A 16252-nucleotide genomic window follows, 5' to 3' on the forward strand; every position below is an offset into this window, starting at 1 on the left:
TGGAGAAATATGATTTCGGAAACACTCCGAAAAAACGTAAATTTCCCGATTTCCTGCTACTGAATTTAGCAAATTTTAGGTGAGATTTGTGGTCTTTCTTCTTCCTATCAGTCAGTTTACCCAAGACGGACCCATGGAAAATTGAAATTTCGAGGAATTTTCCGTTCAAGAAGATCTCACAAATCAATTTTGAAAAATAACTGCGTAGTGTCTATAACACATAGCGAATACACACTACAATGGAGTACACGCTATACGATGGAGAGCATGTCGAAAACAAGTACGAAAGAAGAACTGTAAATATGATTATTTTTGAGAATAGATTATGTTGAACACACGTGTCCTCAGTTTTTAACATTGGCGACGAGAAATTATATTTTTAACGAAAGATCCTAAACAACAGCAGAAATTTACTTCATTATCAGAAGAAATTAATCTTGGTGTAATTCGTGTGTATTACAAACTATGGCTATTTCAACTTTAAACCTTCCAACTTTTCCAAAGTTTGATACGGATGATTTTACTACAATCTCAACTCGATGGGAAAAATATAAGAAACGTTTTTTAAACTTGTGCGTCGCTCTGAACGTTGAAGAAGACAGGCAGAAATTAGCCTTATTGCTTAATTACATTGGTGAAGAGGCGTATGACATATACGACAATCTTTTAGTACCAGGTACAGATGAAACGTTTGCAAACGCCATCACAATATTTGATGGATATTTTTCACCTAAACATCGATTATGAAGTGTATGCATTTAGAAAACTAAAACAACAACCCGACAAAAACATTCATCAGTTTTACATACGGTTGAAACAGCAGGCGAATAAATGTGACTTTGGAACAAATTTGGACAAAGAGCTTAAACAACAAATTGTGTTATCTACTCATAACAGCAAAATTCGTAAACACGCATTTAAGAATACAGCAATTAGTTTAGCAGACTTATTGATTTATGGAAAACATTTGGAGGATGCAGATCAACAAGCCGATGATGTAGAGCGTTCGATGAATCCACAGGAAGAAATTAACCGACTTACAAAGAAACTGGAAACACTCAGAGGTAAGAACTTGTCGAGCAGAGGGAATAGCAGTAGCCGAAAAGATAACTATAAAACATGTTATAGATGTGGGAACGACTACCCACATTCTCAGGCATGTCCGGCCGAAGGGAAAGAATGTAATAAATACCACAAGATCGGTCATTTTGCTCTTTGCTGCAAAAGTAGTGCTAGGGGTCCGATATCTCGAGGAAGGCGCTTAGTGAACAACAATACGGCTACTTCTGATTCCTCTGACTCTGGTGCTGAAAATGTGAACAGTTTACATCTATTTATGTTATCTACCGCGGGGAATGCTAACAACAACAACAATAACTGTATTGCTAGTGTCCGTTCTAATTCAAATACACACTATGAGTCAAAAGTTTCGGTTTGTGTTAAGAATAGTGAGATCAAAGATTATGCGTCAGTAAATTCTATAGAAAGATTTTATACAAAAGTGAAGGTAGAAAGGGTCACACCCACAGGTGATCACATACAGCTCGAACGAACCCAAATTAAAAGTCTTTGGAAAAATTAACCTCGTTATCGAAAATAAGCACCGCCTTACAACAAAAGATTTTTATGTAATTAACACTGACCACAAAAATCTTCTAAACGGCAAAACTGGCCTCGAATTAAAATTAATAATTATGCCGAAGGATGACGTGATTCCTCAAAAGAAACCAGATAAATCTAGAAACACAAACAATGCTGCATATAAGATTAACGTTGAAACAAAAAACAGCACGAGGGAGAGCAAAACAAAACATGCCCAAAAAGTTCAACCACCTACTAGATTACGTGCGTTGATTGAAGTTTACAAAGAGAAGCTTTTTAGCAATAAGATCGGCAAATTTACGGATTATAAGGTCAAACTACATATCGACGAGAAAGTGACACCGGTCACACAGGCGGAACGACGTATCCCATTTGCACTAAGACAGAAAGTGAAAGCAGAGATAGAAAAATTACAGCAACAAGATATTATAGAGGAAGTTAAGGGACAACCGACGCCGTGGGTCAACCCAATTGTTGTCGTACCCAAGGGCAATAACGGTATTCGCATATGTCTCGACATGAGATGCGCAAACAGAGCGATAGTAAGAACACGTTATCCCACGCCTACTGTTGACGACCTACTTGTAAAACTTAAGGACAGCAAACACTTTACTAAACTAGACCTTAACGCAGCATTCCACCAGTTAGAACTAGACGAGTCTTGCAGATATATAACAGCGTTCCGCACACAAGACAAAATTATGCAGTACAAACGATTAATATTTGGTGCAAATAGTGCTTCAGAGGAACTACAACATACGATCCAATCAATACTTTCAGACATAAACGGTGCAGACAATATTGCCGATGACATACTAGTTTACGCAAAAACGACGGAAGAACATGACAGAATCTTGACACAAGTGTTTAAGACACTATCGGATAAGGGAATAACATTAAACCTACACAAATGCTTGTTTGACCAACATAACCTTGAGTATTTCGGCTATGTGTTTTCAGCAGAGGGGATGAGACCAAGTCCGACAAAAATTAACGGTCTTTGAAACGTCAACCGACCTACAGACGTCAAATCATTAAGAAGCTTTTTGGGGATGATTAATTATTTAAAAATATTCATTCCGAACTACAGTACCATTACTTATCCTCTCCGACGTTTAACGCGAAAAGATGTAAAATTTGAGTGGAATACAGAATGCCACGAAGCGTTTGTAACTTTGACAACAACATTATCCGAAAAGTCGTGTCTGTCATACTTTGACGAAAATAAAGAAACACTCTTGTTCTGCGATGCAAGCCCAGTGGGAATTTCAGCGATCCTACTTCAAAAAAATTGTAAGAAAAATGACATAGATGTGATATCTTACTCTTCAAGATCACTTACGCAACCGATAATGAATTACTCCCAGATAGAACGGGAATGTTTAGCAGCGACTTATGCATGTGAAAAAACCAATTTGTACCTCTACGGAAAGCACTTCACACTTTTTAGCGACAACAAAGCATTAGTAAATATACTGAACAATCCCAAATCAACACCGCCCCCGCGAATTGAACGAATGATGTTGCGACTACAGAGGTATAACTTTAAAACAGATTACGTCAGTTCTGCAGATAACATATGTGACTACCTAAGCCGAAATCCAACGTCTATTGGCACAGATACAAAATACATCGAAAAACACGTTAATTTTCTCACGTCGTACGCAACACCAAACGCTTTAGACATTAATGATATAAAAACCGCCACACTAGCTGTAATATCTCGTAAAAAGGAACTCATGTAAACGTGTCTTATATCAACAAAATATTTTCTGTACTGCCGAAGCATCTAAAAAGTATACATCTACATCACATTCGTCACACGTGGCTTTAAGAGTCACGTGTTAAAAATACATAAATAATTAACACTCCCCACCAAAAACGACGATGTCATCTTCGTTTATAAAGTCAATTTTATTTTGGTCGTTATCTTCCTTGTCATTCTCGTAGTCGCGATCAGACTGTTCAACAGGATAAAGTTTGTTCAAAGTGCGTGTAATTATCGTTTTACGATTGTTGTTAGTTGCGACTAATACCTTTGCTGCACGTATACGAGCGTCCTTGCTTTTCAACAATTCCGTTACTCGACCTCTCTTCCATTTTGCTCTAGTTTTAACATCATCGTGTATAAGAACAACATCGTTTACTTCAATTTTGTAAGAGGACTGTAGCTTTTTCTTCTTCTGTTTGTGAAATTCGCGTAATCGACAACGTATTCATTTAACCAACGTTTCCAAAAATGATCGAGCACAGTTTTTATGTACTTCGCGCGAACTGTCAACTCGTCACTTTTTTCGCCATCGTATTCTTCATAATCGATACTAACGTTTTTTCCGTATATTAATTGATTCGGAGTTAATGGACTTTCGTTAACATCGTCGTAAATAAACGTCAAAGGACGGTTATTAAGTATGCGTTCAATTGCTGACAAAATAGTCAACATCTCTTCATAATCAACTAAAGTTTTAAAAAGTACTTTTTTCAAACAACGTTTAAGAGACTGAATTAGCCTTTCGAAATATCCACCCTGCCAGGGGGCAGCTTCAATATTAAAACACCACTTAATGCCATGTGGTGATGCAAAATGTTGAACTTCTTTACTAATAAAGTTAGAACCATTGTCTGAGTTGATAACTTTCGGAGCTTCATTTTTATTTACAAAGCGTTTTAAAACATTAACACAAGCTGAAGCAGACAAATCAGTACTAATATCCAAATAAACAGCTCCACTGCTAGCACAAGTAATCAAACAAATCCACGCTTTATGTACATCAGAACGTGAATAAATATCTTGTATATACAACGGACCTGCATAATCGATTCCAATATTTGTGAAGGCAAAGTTCAACGACAAACGAAAATCAGGTAACGCAGAAGTACTTGGGTAAGTAAACGCTTCACTTTCAAATCTTTTACACAATGTACAGTTACGTAATAAATTTCTAACAACTTGTCTGAGACGCGGTATCCAAAATTGTTTACGCACGTGACAAAGAGTGTCACGTGGTCCATTATGACCAACAGCACGATGTGAATCCGAAACAATAAGAGGCAAAAGCTCACATTGTGTAGGTAAAAACACTGGATGCCGAGTGTCGTATGGTAAAGGTGAATTTTGTACACGACCTTTACATCGCAGAACTCCATCGTCATCCTTAAAAAGACCAAGTTTCACTTTTTCTACTTCAAAATTCTTGTTATTCTGGACCTTCCACTGAAACAGTTTTAACCACTTGAATTTCGCAAACTTAATCTCTTCCACCGACAAATCTTCGGGCTACTCCTTTTTTGTTAGTAATAATGTGTTAGTAGTCTTCTTTTCATTTCTCTTCTTTTCTTCTTTACATCTTCTTATAAATCGTAATACATACGCCGTAACGCGCACCAATTTTTTAAAACTATTATAATTATCAACTTTAATTATCTCAGATAAACAAGGATCATTAACTACATCAGAGTCACTTTTGAAACACGTGAACTCTGTATTAACATTCAATGAAAGTTTCTCTTCACAGGAAGACTCCGGCAAGAACTTGTCTCCAACTTGCAGACGCGGCCACTCGTTTTCTGGTGAAGTTAGAAAACCTGGACCCTCAAACCAGAGACTCCTAGTGGGGAGCTTTAATGGCGAAGAACCTCTGGAACTAATATCGGCAGGATTATCATTAGTGCCAACTAATTTCAAGCATTTTACATCAAATAATCTTCTTATCTCAGTCAATCTATTTTGTACGAAAGGTTTATAAATTTTATCACTGTTTTTAATCCAAGAATACACAACACTAGAATCAATCCACGCAAATATACGTTCGATTGGATAAACATTGTTTAAAGCACGGGAGACTGTATCCAACAGTCTCGCTAACCTTAAAGCTCCCAATAATTCTAAGCGAGGTATGGTTTGTGACTTAATTGGAGCAACACGCGATTTACTCGATACCAAAGCAATTTTAATCTTACCGGATTCTGTTTCAAATCGAATATAAACACAACATCCGTATGCTGCTTTAGACGCGTCACTAAAACCATGTAATTGGACAGACTTATACGGATCGTTCTCATCATTATAACAATAATTTCTATCAATTTGAATAGAGGGGACTTCGTGTAACTCTTGCACAATACCTGACCATGTCTCTAAGTGTTCTTCCGATAAAGGAGAATCCCACTTTACATTCTTAATACATAAATCTTGAAAAAAGGTTTTCATTTTAACTATAATAGGATTTATCAAGCCAAGTGGTTTAAAAATTGACGCTATTGCTTGTAATACGTTGCGTTTCGTTGTATCGGGCTTCGCATGAAATTTCTGCTTTATCTCCTCAAAATTAAACCCAATTTTATCACTATCTTTAAGCCACTGTAATCCCAAAACTTTTGTTGTGTTGCCTTCATGGTTTACCTCAAGAGGCCCTTTGTAACGTTCGTTAACGAGAGCTTCAAGTTTTGGAGCATTGGACTGAAATTTACGCATATTAAAACTTGCTTCTGCTAAACGATCTTTAACTTTACAATAAAACGTAAACCCTTCGTCAACATTTTTAGAGCCGCCATTTAAATCATCAACATGTAAAGAATTAAAAACTCGTTCGGTAAATTTAGGATCAATGTCATCATAATTTTTAATATGTTTCGAAAGCGTTGCGTTCAGCAAAAATGGCGAGGCTGTTAAACCAAATAAAACTCTACAAATTCGCCATTCCTCTAAAACGTTATTATCAAAATTGTCAAAATCTATAGTATCAATGTTCTTAAACCACAAAAATCTTACATAGTCTCGATGGCCTGGAAACAAGGATATTTGTAGAAAAGCTTTTTCTATATCAGCAATAACGTAAGTTTTTCTTCTTGATAATGTTCATAACAAGGTTTTATTTCTTCTCGTAAGTAATTTTCGATAACTTTTACTAACGTGTTTCTTATTCTTAACTTCTTTTCCAAGGGCAACATGTTTGTTTATAATACGTTCAAAATAAATAATACTCTGTTTCTTCTAACACACAACCACGTCTTCTTTCCTTTTTTAATATAATAAATAATTTAATAAATAACGTATAATTGATATCAAAACTATCCGGCTCGGTGGACCATGTAATATCACGTTAAAAGGAACTCATGAAAACGTGTCTTATATCAACAAAATATTTTCTGTACTGCCGAAGCATCTAAAAAGTATACATCTACATCACATTCGTCACACGTGGCTTTAAGAGTCACGTGTTAAAAATACATAAATAATTAACACTAGCTGACCCAGCATTAAAACAATTGATATTAATCATTAGCACAAACAAATGGCGACATCTGGAAGAAGCTCCAGAATCAGACGAAAAAAAGTTATTAAAACACTTCCACAAAATAAAAGATTCCTTAACCTTGAATTCAGAACAGAATCTAATACTGAAGGACAAACGAATTGTATTTCCAAGAATATACCACCGTACAGTAGTTAAACTTGCCCACGTTGGTCATCAGGGATTATCAAAAACAAAAGCCCTTCTGCGAAGTAAAGTTTGGTTCACCGGCATGGACAAACTAGTAACAGATGAAGTAAACAACTGCATTCCATGTCAATCTGTCAGCAAGAAATCTACGCTACCACCCATCCAGCCAACAGAATTACCGGCTCGTATATGGCAAACAGTCAACGCAGATTACTTGGGACCGCTCCTTGACAATAAGTATGCCTTAGTAATGATTGATCAGCGGAGTAGATATCCTGTCGTGGCATTCACAAACAATACCACAGCAAAGAACTTCACCAACATTTTGTAACGATACCTTTGCACACTTTGGAAATCCGGAAACACTTGTTTCCGATAACGGACCGCCGTTTCGTTCCAGTGAAGTGAAAAGATATATGGAAAAGAGGAGAATATATCATAGGAGGGTTACGCCCCTATGGCCACAAGCGAATGGCGAGGTCGAGAGATTCATGTTACCATTGACGAAAATAATCTGTACAGCACACATTGAAAACAAGTCGTACGTCGAAGAAGTGCAGAACTTCTTGATAGCGTACCGTATAACACCTCATTCTACAACAAATATTCCTCCAGCCGACCTTATGTATAATCGCAAAATACGATGTGCTATTCCCGACTTTTTTAGCAACGTTGACGACTCCATCGAACTACAGTTAAACAAAAATGACCAAGACAGCAAACAAAAAGCAAAAGAATATGCCGATAACAACAGATACACACAAGAACAAGAACTAAACATCGGTGACCGCGTTCTGGTGAAACAGAAAAAGATAAACAAAGTGACACCTCCTTTCAATCCGAATCCATACCACGTTACTGATATCAAAGGAACGATGATCACTGCGATGAATAAGGAAACGGAACACCAGATCACCCGCAACATATCTCATTTCAAACCAATTCCAGATACTGCCAAACATGTGCCAATAAAAATAGACACTGAGGATGAGGATGATGAGGAACACCATGTTACCGTTCACAGACCTGAACTTGAGAATAGCGGCCCCAAATCTACTTCTAAAACAACCATGACAAACAACTCTGCGTCACAGCGAACGTCGAAAGAACCGCAGTCGAGAAAGACATATCCAAAACGATATAGAAGACCAATACAAGAATGGAAAACACACTAACCAATGAACTTTCAAGACATCTGTAGATAGCAACTCGACAGACGTTTAGACAGACACGTAGTTATGTTAGAAATTTATGTTATGTATAGGACAAGTTGCTTCTCTTTTGTTTTGCTGTTTCAGGGGAAGATGTTATAGCGAATACACACTACAATGGAGTACACGCTATACGATGGAGAGCATGTCGAAAACAAGTACGAAAGAAGAACTGTAAATATGATTATTTTTGAGAATAGATTATGTTGAACACACGTGTCCTCAGTTTTTAACAGTGCGTAACAAATATTATGGCCTATCTGAATAGCAAACAAGAAGCCCTGGGGGCTCTAAGAATTTCCGCGCGCTACCAAAATATTTGATGAAAACCTGCTAATTCGTTGTGTTATTGTGCCAAACATTCGAAGGGGTTTGGTGCATGAACCTCTGAAGATAAAGCACACCAGTGACATTATATCTTACAACAAACGCAAACAAAACGAAACGTGTCATAATAAACTCACATTTTAAAAGAAATTGCTAACAAAAAATACAGCCTATCATTCATGGTTGAAAGTCTTGCGATTGAAACGTTTATGGTCTTAAACGGCATTAGTTGACAAAAAATCAAAACTTTGATGTGACCATCATTTTCAGCATACTTTTTTATTAACTGTGTCAATTTTTGTCGAAAATAAAGCAGTTTTAATTTTTGGATAAATTTTGACCTGAAATGACATTTGATAAAAAGAAATCAAACTTTTGTACCATCATCATTTTCAGCATACTTTATTTGTTAACTGTGCCAGATTTAGCCGAAAATGAAGTGATATCAATTTTCGGACTAATTTTGGCCTAAAATGGCATTTAGGTGACAAAAATCAAAATTTTGATGTCATCATTATGTTCAGCATACTTTATTTGTTAAGTGTTCCAAATTTTGTTGAAAATAAAGTAGTTCTAATTTTTGGACCAATTTTGGCCTAAAATGACATTTAGGTGACAAAAATCAAAATTATTATGTCACCATTATGTTCAGCATACTTTTTTTGTTAATTGTGCCAAAATTTGTCAAAAATAAAGTAGTTTTAATTTTTGGACCAACTTTGCCCTAAAATGACATTTAAGGTGGCAAAAAGCCAAAATTTTGATGTCACCCTCATGTTCACCATACTTTTTTTGTTAATTGTGCCAAAATTTGTCAAAAATAAAGTAGTTTTAATTTTTGGACCAACTTTGGCCTAAAATGACATTTAGGTAAGAAGAAATCAAAATTTTGATGTCACCATCATGTTCAGCATACTTTATTTGTTTAATGTGCCAAATTTTGTTAAAAATAAAGTAGTTTTAATTTTTGGACCAATTTTGGCCTGAAATGACATTTAGGTAAGAAGAAATCAAAATTTTGATGTCACCGTCATGTTCAGCATACTTTATTTGTTAAGTGTTCCAAATTTTGTTGAAAATAAAGTAGTTCTAATTTTTGGACCAATTTTGGCCTAAAATGACATTTAGGTGACAAAAATCAAAATTATTATGTCACCATTATGTTCAGCATACTTTTTTGTTAACTGTGCCAAATTTTGTTGAAAACAAATACAAATTTTGGCCTGAAGCGTCAATACTAGACTTCCCAGTAGTTAAGGAGCTTGGGTACGAAGTTTACATCTGTGACGGACCAACGTGAAATCCCAGGGTCGATTTTTTCTCAAAAAATGCTCCGAAATAAAAAAACGACGGTTTTAAAGAATTTCCTACGCCTTCGGGCGCGGAAATTCAAATATGTCGAGTGACTCTGTTATACCCCTTTTTAGGGGTCTACTGAATTTCGCAAATGGGGCTTGTGGTCTTTTTCTTCCTGTCAGTCAGTTTGCTCTAGACTGACCCATTGAAAATTGAATTATTTCATAAATCACAGAATTATTATCAACATCAGCTAGAAATACAAATATATTGAAATCTATCATTAGTGAGAATTTTTACTTTCTATTTGGTTTTTTATAACTCTCTTTGGTTAAAGTTTAAAATGACCACATTGCAAGCATACAGGGTTAACATTGGTGTTTTTTATAGTACATTCTATGGAAAAACTTGCAAAGAAAGTAAAAAGATATTTGGTACATCTATGATCATTTATCATTATAATTCAATGCATGCTAAATGTCTTTTTGGCATACTCCTCATAATTTCATCATGTAATTTGAATATAGCAACTTTCCAATTCCTTTTTCTCGCTCAAAGAGGAGATATTGAGAGTAACCCTGGCCCTGGAACAATGTTTTAAAATCTGTCAAAGCGGGGGACGAACAAACTGACTCGACCTAATGCAATTTTGTTGTTTTTTGCCTCATGTTTCGCCGTTCCAATACCGAAAAAAGACAAAATGCCCTGAGAACGAGGTTGGTTTAGCCCATACATTCGCTACAATGTTGCCCAACCCTATGGAAACCTACCTTGATAGGGTCTATGCGTGGGAAGGCTACGGTAAAAACACTAACACTAACTACCCTTTCATTGACTATCATTTTTCCTCTTCTGGGCTTCACTTTCGAAGAATTTTCTGTTCAAAAAGGTCTCACAAATCAATTTTGAAAAATGATTGCATAATGGGTAACATTGTCTACCTAAATAACAAAATTCACAATCCGATAACAGCTTTTCGTAAAACGTTATTCACGAGGTTGTTTTACGTATATCTACGTCTTGTTTTGCTTCGTATTCAAAATTGGCAACGCCGCTTTCCAGTGCTTACGCAAATTAGCCAAATTTATACAACGCGGTCAGGTCCTTGTAAGGAAAGAAACATGATGTAGCTTAGTAGATAAATCGAAGAAAAATTGTATCTTTCAGTGGTTTTTATTGTTTATTTATGATATCAGTTGTACAAATTATAAATATGGACATTACATAGAAATTCTACAAAGGACATATTCAGAATAGTTAAAAAAATATAGACCAGTGTGCCACAGGAAATGTTCAAGAACTTCAGATAAAAATTTAAAAAGTTTTTACGATATCCTCGTCAAGTAAAAAATTACAACTTGTAGCTTAGTTCACATTAAGGGGTTTGCACAAACCACGGTCTATGGCTACTTTTTTCTAAAAAAAACGAATAATGACATCGCCAAGATCCTCATCCTAAAACACAAGGGTGAGGAAAAGAGTAAAGCAATTAAGCGGAAAAGCCAATGAGTTACAAACAATGTTGAAAAAATGTTCAAAACAGAAAAAAAAAACGATAAAGAACAGAAAGGGAAAAAAAATTCAACTTTTTGCGAAGATTAATTTTAGCGAATAATTCATTTCGGCTATTTATTTTCGAAATTTTTGCTCAAATATTTTTTTGTTATATTGATAAAATTTGCGAAAATTAATCAACTTTAAGTATTTAAGAACTACCAATTTCGTTCTTACGTCTTCGCCGTTGGATATACAAAAAGAAACAACACGTCCCGGAATCGAGGTTGAAGAACTAGTACAAAAGAAAACATACGGCGTTTGGGTCAGCGAGATGCCACAGAGTAGGAATATATTAACTGTTAAAACCTATTTAACGTATGTTTGGTGCTGTTTTGATAAGAAGAAAAACTTTTTCTTGAACTCGATCTTCCGTTACAAGAACTGTAAACGAATCAATTACCATACTGAATTGAGTAATTACACATAGGTGACATTGTTCAGTTTCTCAACATTATTTTTGATGATACCTGAACTGTGATTGGTTTGGCTGCTAAAAGTTACATTCCCCTTACTGTAACTGTTCAAAAGAACGACATTGTTATTTCGATTTGAAACTCGCACACATAAGTTCTAATTGAGCATTACCCCTTTGTTTCCACTTATTTCTCAGTTATAGACAATCAGTTAGCCTAAAAAGTCTAAAAACGAAGTTGCTAAATCAAGCTGCGTGTCCAATTCAATTTTATTAGTTGCGTGGTGTGAAAATAAATTGATGCGCACTGTCGCGTTGAGTTTATGTGTCAAGCGACGCGATAGGGGGTGCGTGAATTCTGTGAAATGTGTAACATTGTACACCGTTGTTCTTCCATTCATATTATTTTGAGATTTGAGTTAGGTAAAAATTTTTACAAAAGTTTTCGTTGTTAGGTGTATATGCAATTAAATGTTTACAAAATTATTACGCACCAATTTTTGAAAACTCAGATCTCCAAAATTTGGAATTCGGTGAAAACATCTGCTTTTAATATGACTTCAGTATCACTATCTCCTTTGTTTAGACATTTTTGCGTTTGCGCCCTCAGTCATGTCACAACGTATATATTTTTTACAGCGAAATCAAGAAAAGCTTTCATAAAAAAAAGAGGAAAAGCGAATCTGGGCTTTTCTAAACTGACAAATTCTATTTTTTTCGCTGTTTCCAAATTACCGTCATCAATACCAGAAAACGAGTTGTTTGAAAGTTCAAGTGTTTGTTTACATCCACCAAAAACATTATTCCCAATACTACATCAAGGTCAAAACATGAAATAATCGTTACTCAAAAGCCTTTTTTTTAGCTGACAAAACATAAAGTTGAAACAGCAAACATTTTGCCACAGTCGTGCTGCTGGTTCGTTCAAAAAGGTTAATTCATCTCGTTCATTAATTTTTTGAATAGTTCAATATAATTAATAATAAATAAGATCGAGAAATCGATACAGTAACACAGTAACGACTTTGTACCCTAAGTTGTGTTGAAATTAGTTCGTTTTCAATGTTGAAACGAAGATAGTCGCTTCTTTTCTGAAAGCGTACTGAAGAACAACAAAATGAGGTCTTTTTTCTTCTTTTACTTTTTTTTATTTATTTAAATATATATTTATATATTTGCATATTTTATATATTGTATTATAATTTTTTTTACTTTCAAAGTGTTCAGGCGAATTTCATTGACTGACAACTTTTTATTTTTTATTTTTCCTTACTTAGCTCGCCAACCAGTCCACCAACATTTGTATCACAAAGATCATTGTCGGAAGCTACTGAAGTTGAATACAGTGAAGCTAATAAGATATCGTTAGATATTACCGATACAAGTGTGTCGAGAATACCAAAATGTGCAAGATGTAGAAACCATGGAGTCGATCGCGAATTAAAAGGTTTGTACTTACAACCTGGTCAGATTTTCTCTCAAACTAAATAATAATCCGTTTAGATTATCTTTTTGAATATATTTTGTTTTAAAAAATATATATTTATTTACAATATTAAAATTTCTGATAATAAGTGAAGATGTTGTTGGGCTTCTTAAACGCTTTGTTTACTTTATACATACTTTTCCTATTTTTTATTATTTTATTTTTTTTTAGTAACCAGGCTATAATTTTATTGTTCACTTCTTAAATATTCCGAATAAAACCAAAGCGATACAGGACAGGACTTTTTGCAACCTCGTCCCCATGGTCCTTTGGCGCCTGAACTATTATTAAGTAGCGGCCGTTATCGAATTAATTAAATAGGCTAAATGCCCCGGGAAGGAGATTAAACTTTTAGACAAACCAGTACAACCTGAACATCATATTTAAACTCTGTTTTAATGAATTAATTATATCTCGAATTTAATTATATTTATTTTTTACAAAGAAAAAAATATATATTTATGATTCATAAATAACGAACATGCTAGCTTTTTTAATCAAACCACCTCTTTTCAGAAAATTCAAAGCCTTGTCATCAATTCCTAATACTCCGGCAATTAAAAAATTCGCGAATTAAAAAAAATTGACGGTTAAAAATTTCGTCACCTTGCAAGAATTCCGTCACTACGCCATTGATGGTTTTTTCGCCGATAAAGTAGATAAAAGGTTTTTGCCAAACGTTACAAAAAAAAGCAATCTATCGCTTTCTCCCCTTACCACTTCTGCCTCCACACCAGAAAAACTCCATACCACTCTCGATGACCACAAATTAAAATTGTTTGAATCGATATTACTTTAGGACACAAGGAGAAGTGCGATTACAAGGATTGTACATGTCGTTCGTGTTTGGTTGTCGTTGAGCGACAGAAGATAACAGCTGCGAGAGTAGCACATTTGAGACAACAAAGAAAAATTGCCGGCAAACGAGGTTTACCTGGTCACGATTATCCAGAGTATAATCCTTTGACAGAAGAAGAAGAGTATGTCTTATCGAGACATCTACAGAGGAAGAGCTCTTCGGACGACGAAAAGTCGGACGGTAAGAAGTTTTATTAGCATACTTTAGCGATTTTAGATGAAATTTGCGAAATAAAGTATAAAACCCTGGGTATTGGGGGGAGAAAGGGGGGCAAGTGCCAGTAAATTAAACCTTGGTCTGTCTAAAGCGGAAATCTTAGATTGATTTAAAGTCAAAATTTTATTCAAAACTCATTATAACACTTGTTAGCTGCGTCTTGTTGTACATTCCTTCGTACATGCAAAATGCAAATATTTTAGATTCCTGAAATTTATTATTTTGTTATAATCCCGTGAATAGTCAATTCTTTACTCGGGCGCAAACTGTCCTTGTGTTACCTTTGTTAAATTATATTTAGCTACATCTCCACGCCATGTAGAACCCATGCCACGTTACATCAGCAGAAGACATCACCCAGACCTAACCCATCCATCGGAATTACCACCGGAGCGAGTTGTGACGTTGTATGAAGAAAGCCACGTCCGTTTTCCACGATATTATGAAAAGCGTTATCACCACGACAATTCCGAACGTCATTCAGACCACAGACAAACTTCACGGCACCAACATGTTCACGATTATCATTATGCGCCAAGTGGACATTATTTTCATCCTTATCGCCGGCACTATCGAGAAATTGTTCGAAACACTAATCGTATCAGCAGGGGCGGAGCAAGATCTCCACATCAGATTGCTTACTCTTCAAGAAATCACGAGAGTTTCAATGATGAGAGGTCTTACAAAAACTTCAAACCGGTTAAAGAAACAAGTGTAAACTCGTCCTCCGAGGAAGAGAACAAACAGAGTAAAAAAGAAGCTGATGGGTTGGAAAGTTCCGCTGCACAAAAAGAGAAAAATACAAAATCAACGGAAGATGAAGAAGAGATGCAAGAAAGTGCGTTGAACGAGAATAGAAAAACAAAAAGGTTAGAAGTGCTTTTAATCATGTTTCCTGAAATGAAAGAAAACTACCTCGAAAATATTCTTCGATCGCATCAATATGACATTCAGTCCGCAGTGGCACAGCTTCTTCGCATAAACATCGTTGCAACGAGAGAGCAGCCATTTTATCCTGTCTACCTACCAACCAGGTGTTCATGCTGTTCGTCACCAGGCTCTTATTACCATGAAGACTATTCCGCATCACGTCACGAAGACCGCCAGGAAAACAAAGAAGCCACGAAGGAGAAAAAATCATTGTCAGCATTCACTCTTGTCAGGCGAACACCGTCTAACGATGGAGAATAACTGAAATTGCATATAACCGGTAGCCGAAATTGTGCAAAAACTGATTACTTTATTCAGTTTGGGTATCGCAACAGAGCAATAGAGATTTTTAGCTAAATCAGTTTGACTTTTTTCACTTTTTTTAGAGATGAAACTTCCTTAAACTAGTTCGAATTCAGGTTTTTTTCTTTGAAGATTATTGAAGAAAATATAGTTTGGGATCGAGGTTGTTTTGTTTATATCCAATATTGCATCTGTATTACATCTTTTTTTTTAAAGTTATAGATCACACGAAGTAAAAAACACATGAATTTTGTTTATTACACTTTTACAAGGGTTGGTTTATACTATTCATAATTCCGCAAATATACTATTGACTACCGTTCCCATCGACACTTTCATTGTTTTAGAGTAACGAGCACAAAAGGTTAACATTACACCGCAGACTAAAGCAAGGAACGAGGACAAATAAACAAAAAATCTTCTGTTTATAATTTACCTTCGAAATTCAGTTGAGGAGTTTCGGTATTGTTTGATCTGATTTACACCACAAAATGTAAAGTATGGTCTATACACAGTTGAAGCAGTAATACGTAACCCAAAGGCAAGTAAAAAGTATGAAAAGCAATCAAAAGATGCAAACTACAATGCTGGCCGAATTTCGAAGTTAGT

The 16252-nt window shown here is 35.5% G+C and overlaps 2 protein-coding genes across 2 annotated transcripts; one reads left to right on the forward strand and one right to left on the reverse strand.

The window, feature by feature from the left end:
- Nucleotides 1-3464: 3464 nt before the first annotated feature.
- LOC130642185 (uncharacterized) lies at nucleotides 3465-6552 on the reverse strand. The gene is made up of 4 exons (XM_057449271.1): nucleotides 6515-6552; nucleotides 4970-6449; nucleotides 3750-4816; nucleotides 3465-3708 (listed from the first exon to the last, which is right to left on the reverse strand). The coding sequence occupies exons 1-4, from the start codon at nucleotides 6550-6552 to the stop codon at nucleotides 3465-3467; spliced, it is 2829 nt and encodes a 942-aa protein (XP_057305254.1).
- A 6304-nt stretch (nucleotides 6553-12856) lies between these two features.
- LOC130640939 (doublesex- and mab-3-related transcription factor A1-like) lies at nucleotides 12857-15801 on the forward strand. Its single transcript, XM_057447556.1, has 4 exons — nucleotides 12857-12971; nucleotides 13127-13296; nucleotides 14135-14374; nucleotides 14712-15801. The coding sequence occupies exons 1-4, from the start codon at nucleotides 12967-12969 to the stop codon at nucleotides 15599-15601; spliced, it is 1305 nt and encodes a 434-aa protein (XP_057303539.1). The 5' UTR covers nucleotides 12857-12966; the 3' UTR covers nucleotides 15602-15801.
- Nucleotides 15802-16252: the final 451 nt, after the last annotated feature.

Source organism: Hydractinia symbiolongicarpus, chromosome 4 (assembly GCF_029227915.1).
Source record: "Hydractinia symbiolongicarpus strain clone_291-10 chromosome 4, HSymV2.1, whole genome shotgun sequence".
NCBI lineage: Eukaryota > Metazoa > Cnidaria > Hydrozoa > Anthoathecata > Hydractiniidae > Hydractinia > Hydractinia symbiolongicarpus.

Bases quoted from the DNA above. Each gene is read 5' to 3' on its own strand.
- LOC130642185 (XM_057449271.1), bottom strand. From the start codon at position 6,552: ATGTTGCCCTTGGAAAAGAAGTTAAGAATAAGAAACAC. The intron at 4,817-4,969 runs GTATTACGATTT...AAACTGTTTCAG, and splicing joins TGGTGCGCGTTACGGCGTAT to TGGAAGGTCCAGAATAACAA. The intron at 3,709-3,749 runs GTAAACGATGTT...TGTTAAAACTAG, and splicing joins AGTCCTCTTACAAAATTGAA to AGCAAAATGGAAGAGAGGTC.
- LOC130640939 (XM_057447556.1), top strand. The intron at 13,297-14,134 runs GTTTGTACTTAC...ATATTACTTTAG, and splicing joins AGTCGATCGCGAATTAAAAG to GACACAAGGAGAAGTGCGAT. The intron at 14,375-14,711 runs GTAAGAAGTTTT...AATTATATTTAG, and splicing joins GGACGACGAAAAGTCGGACG to CTACATCTCCACGCCATGTA.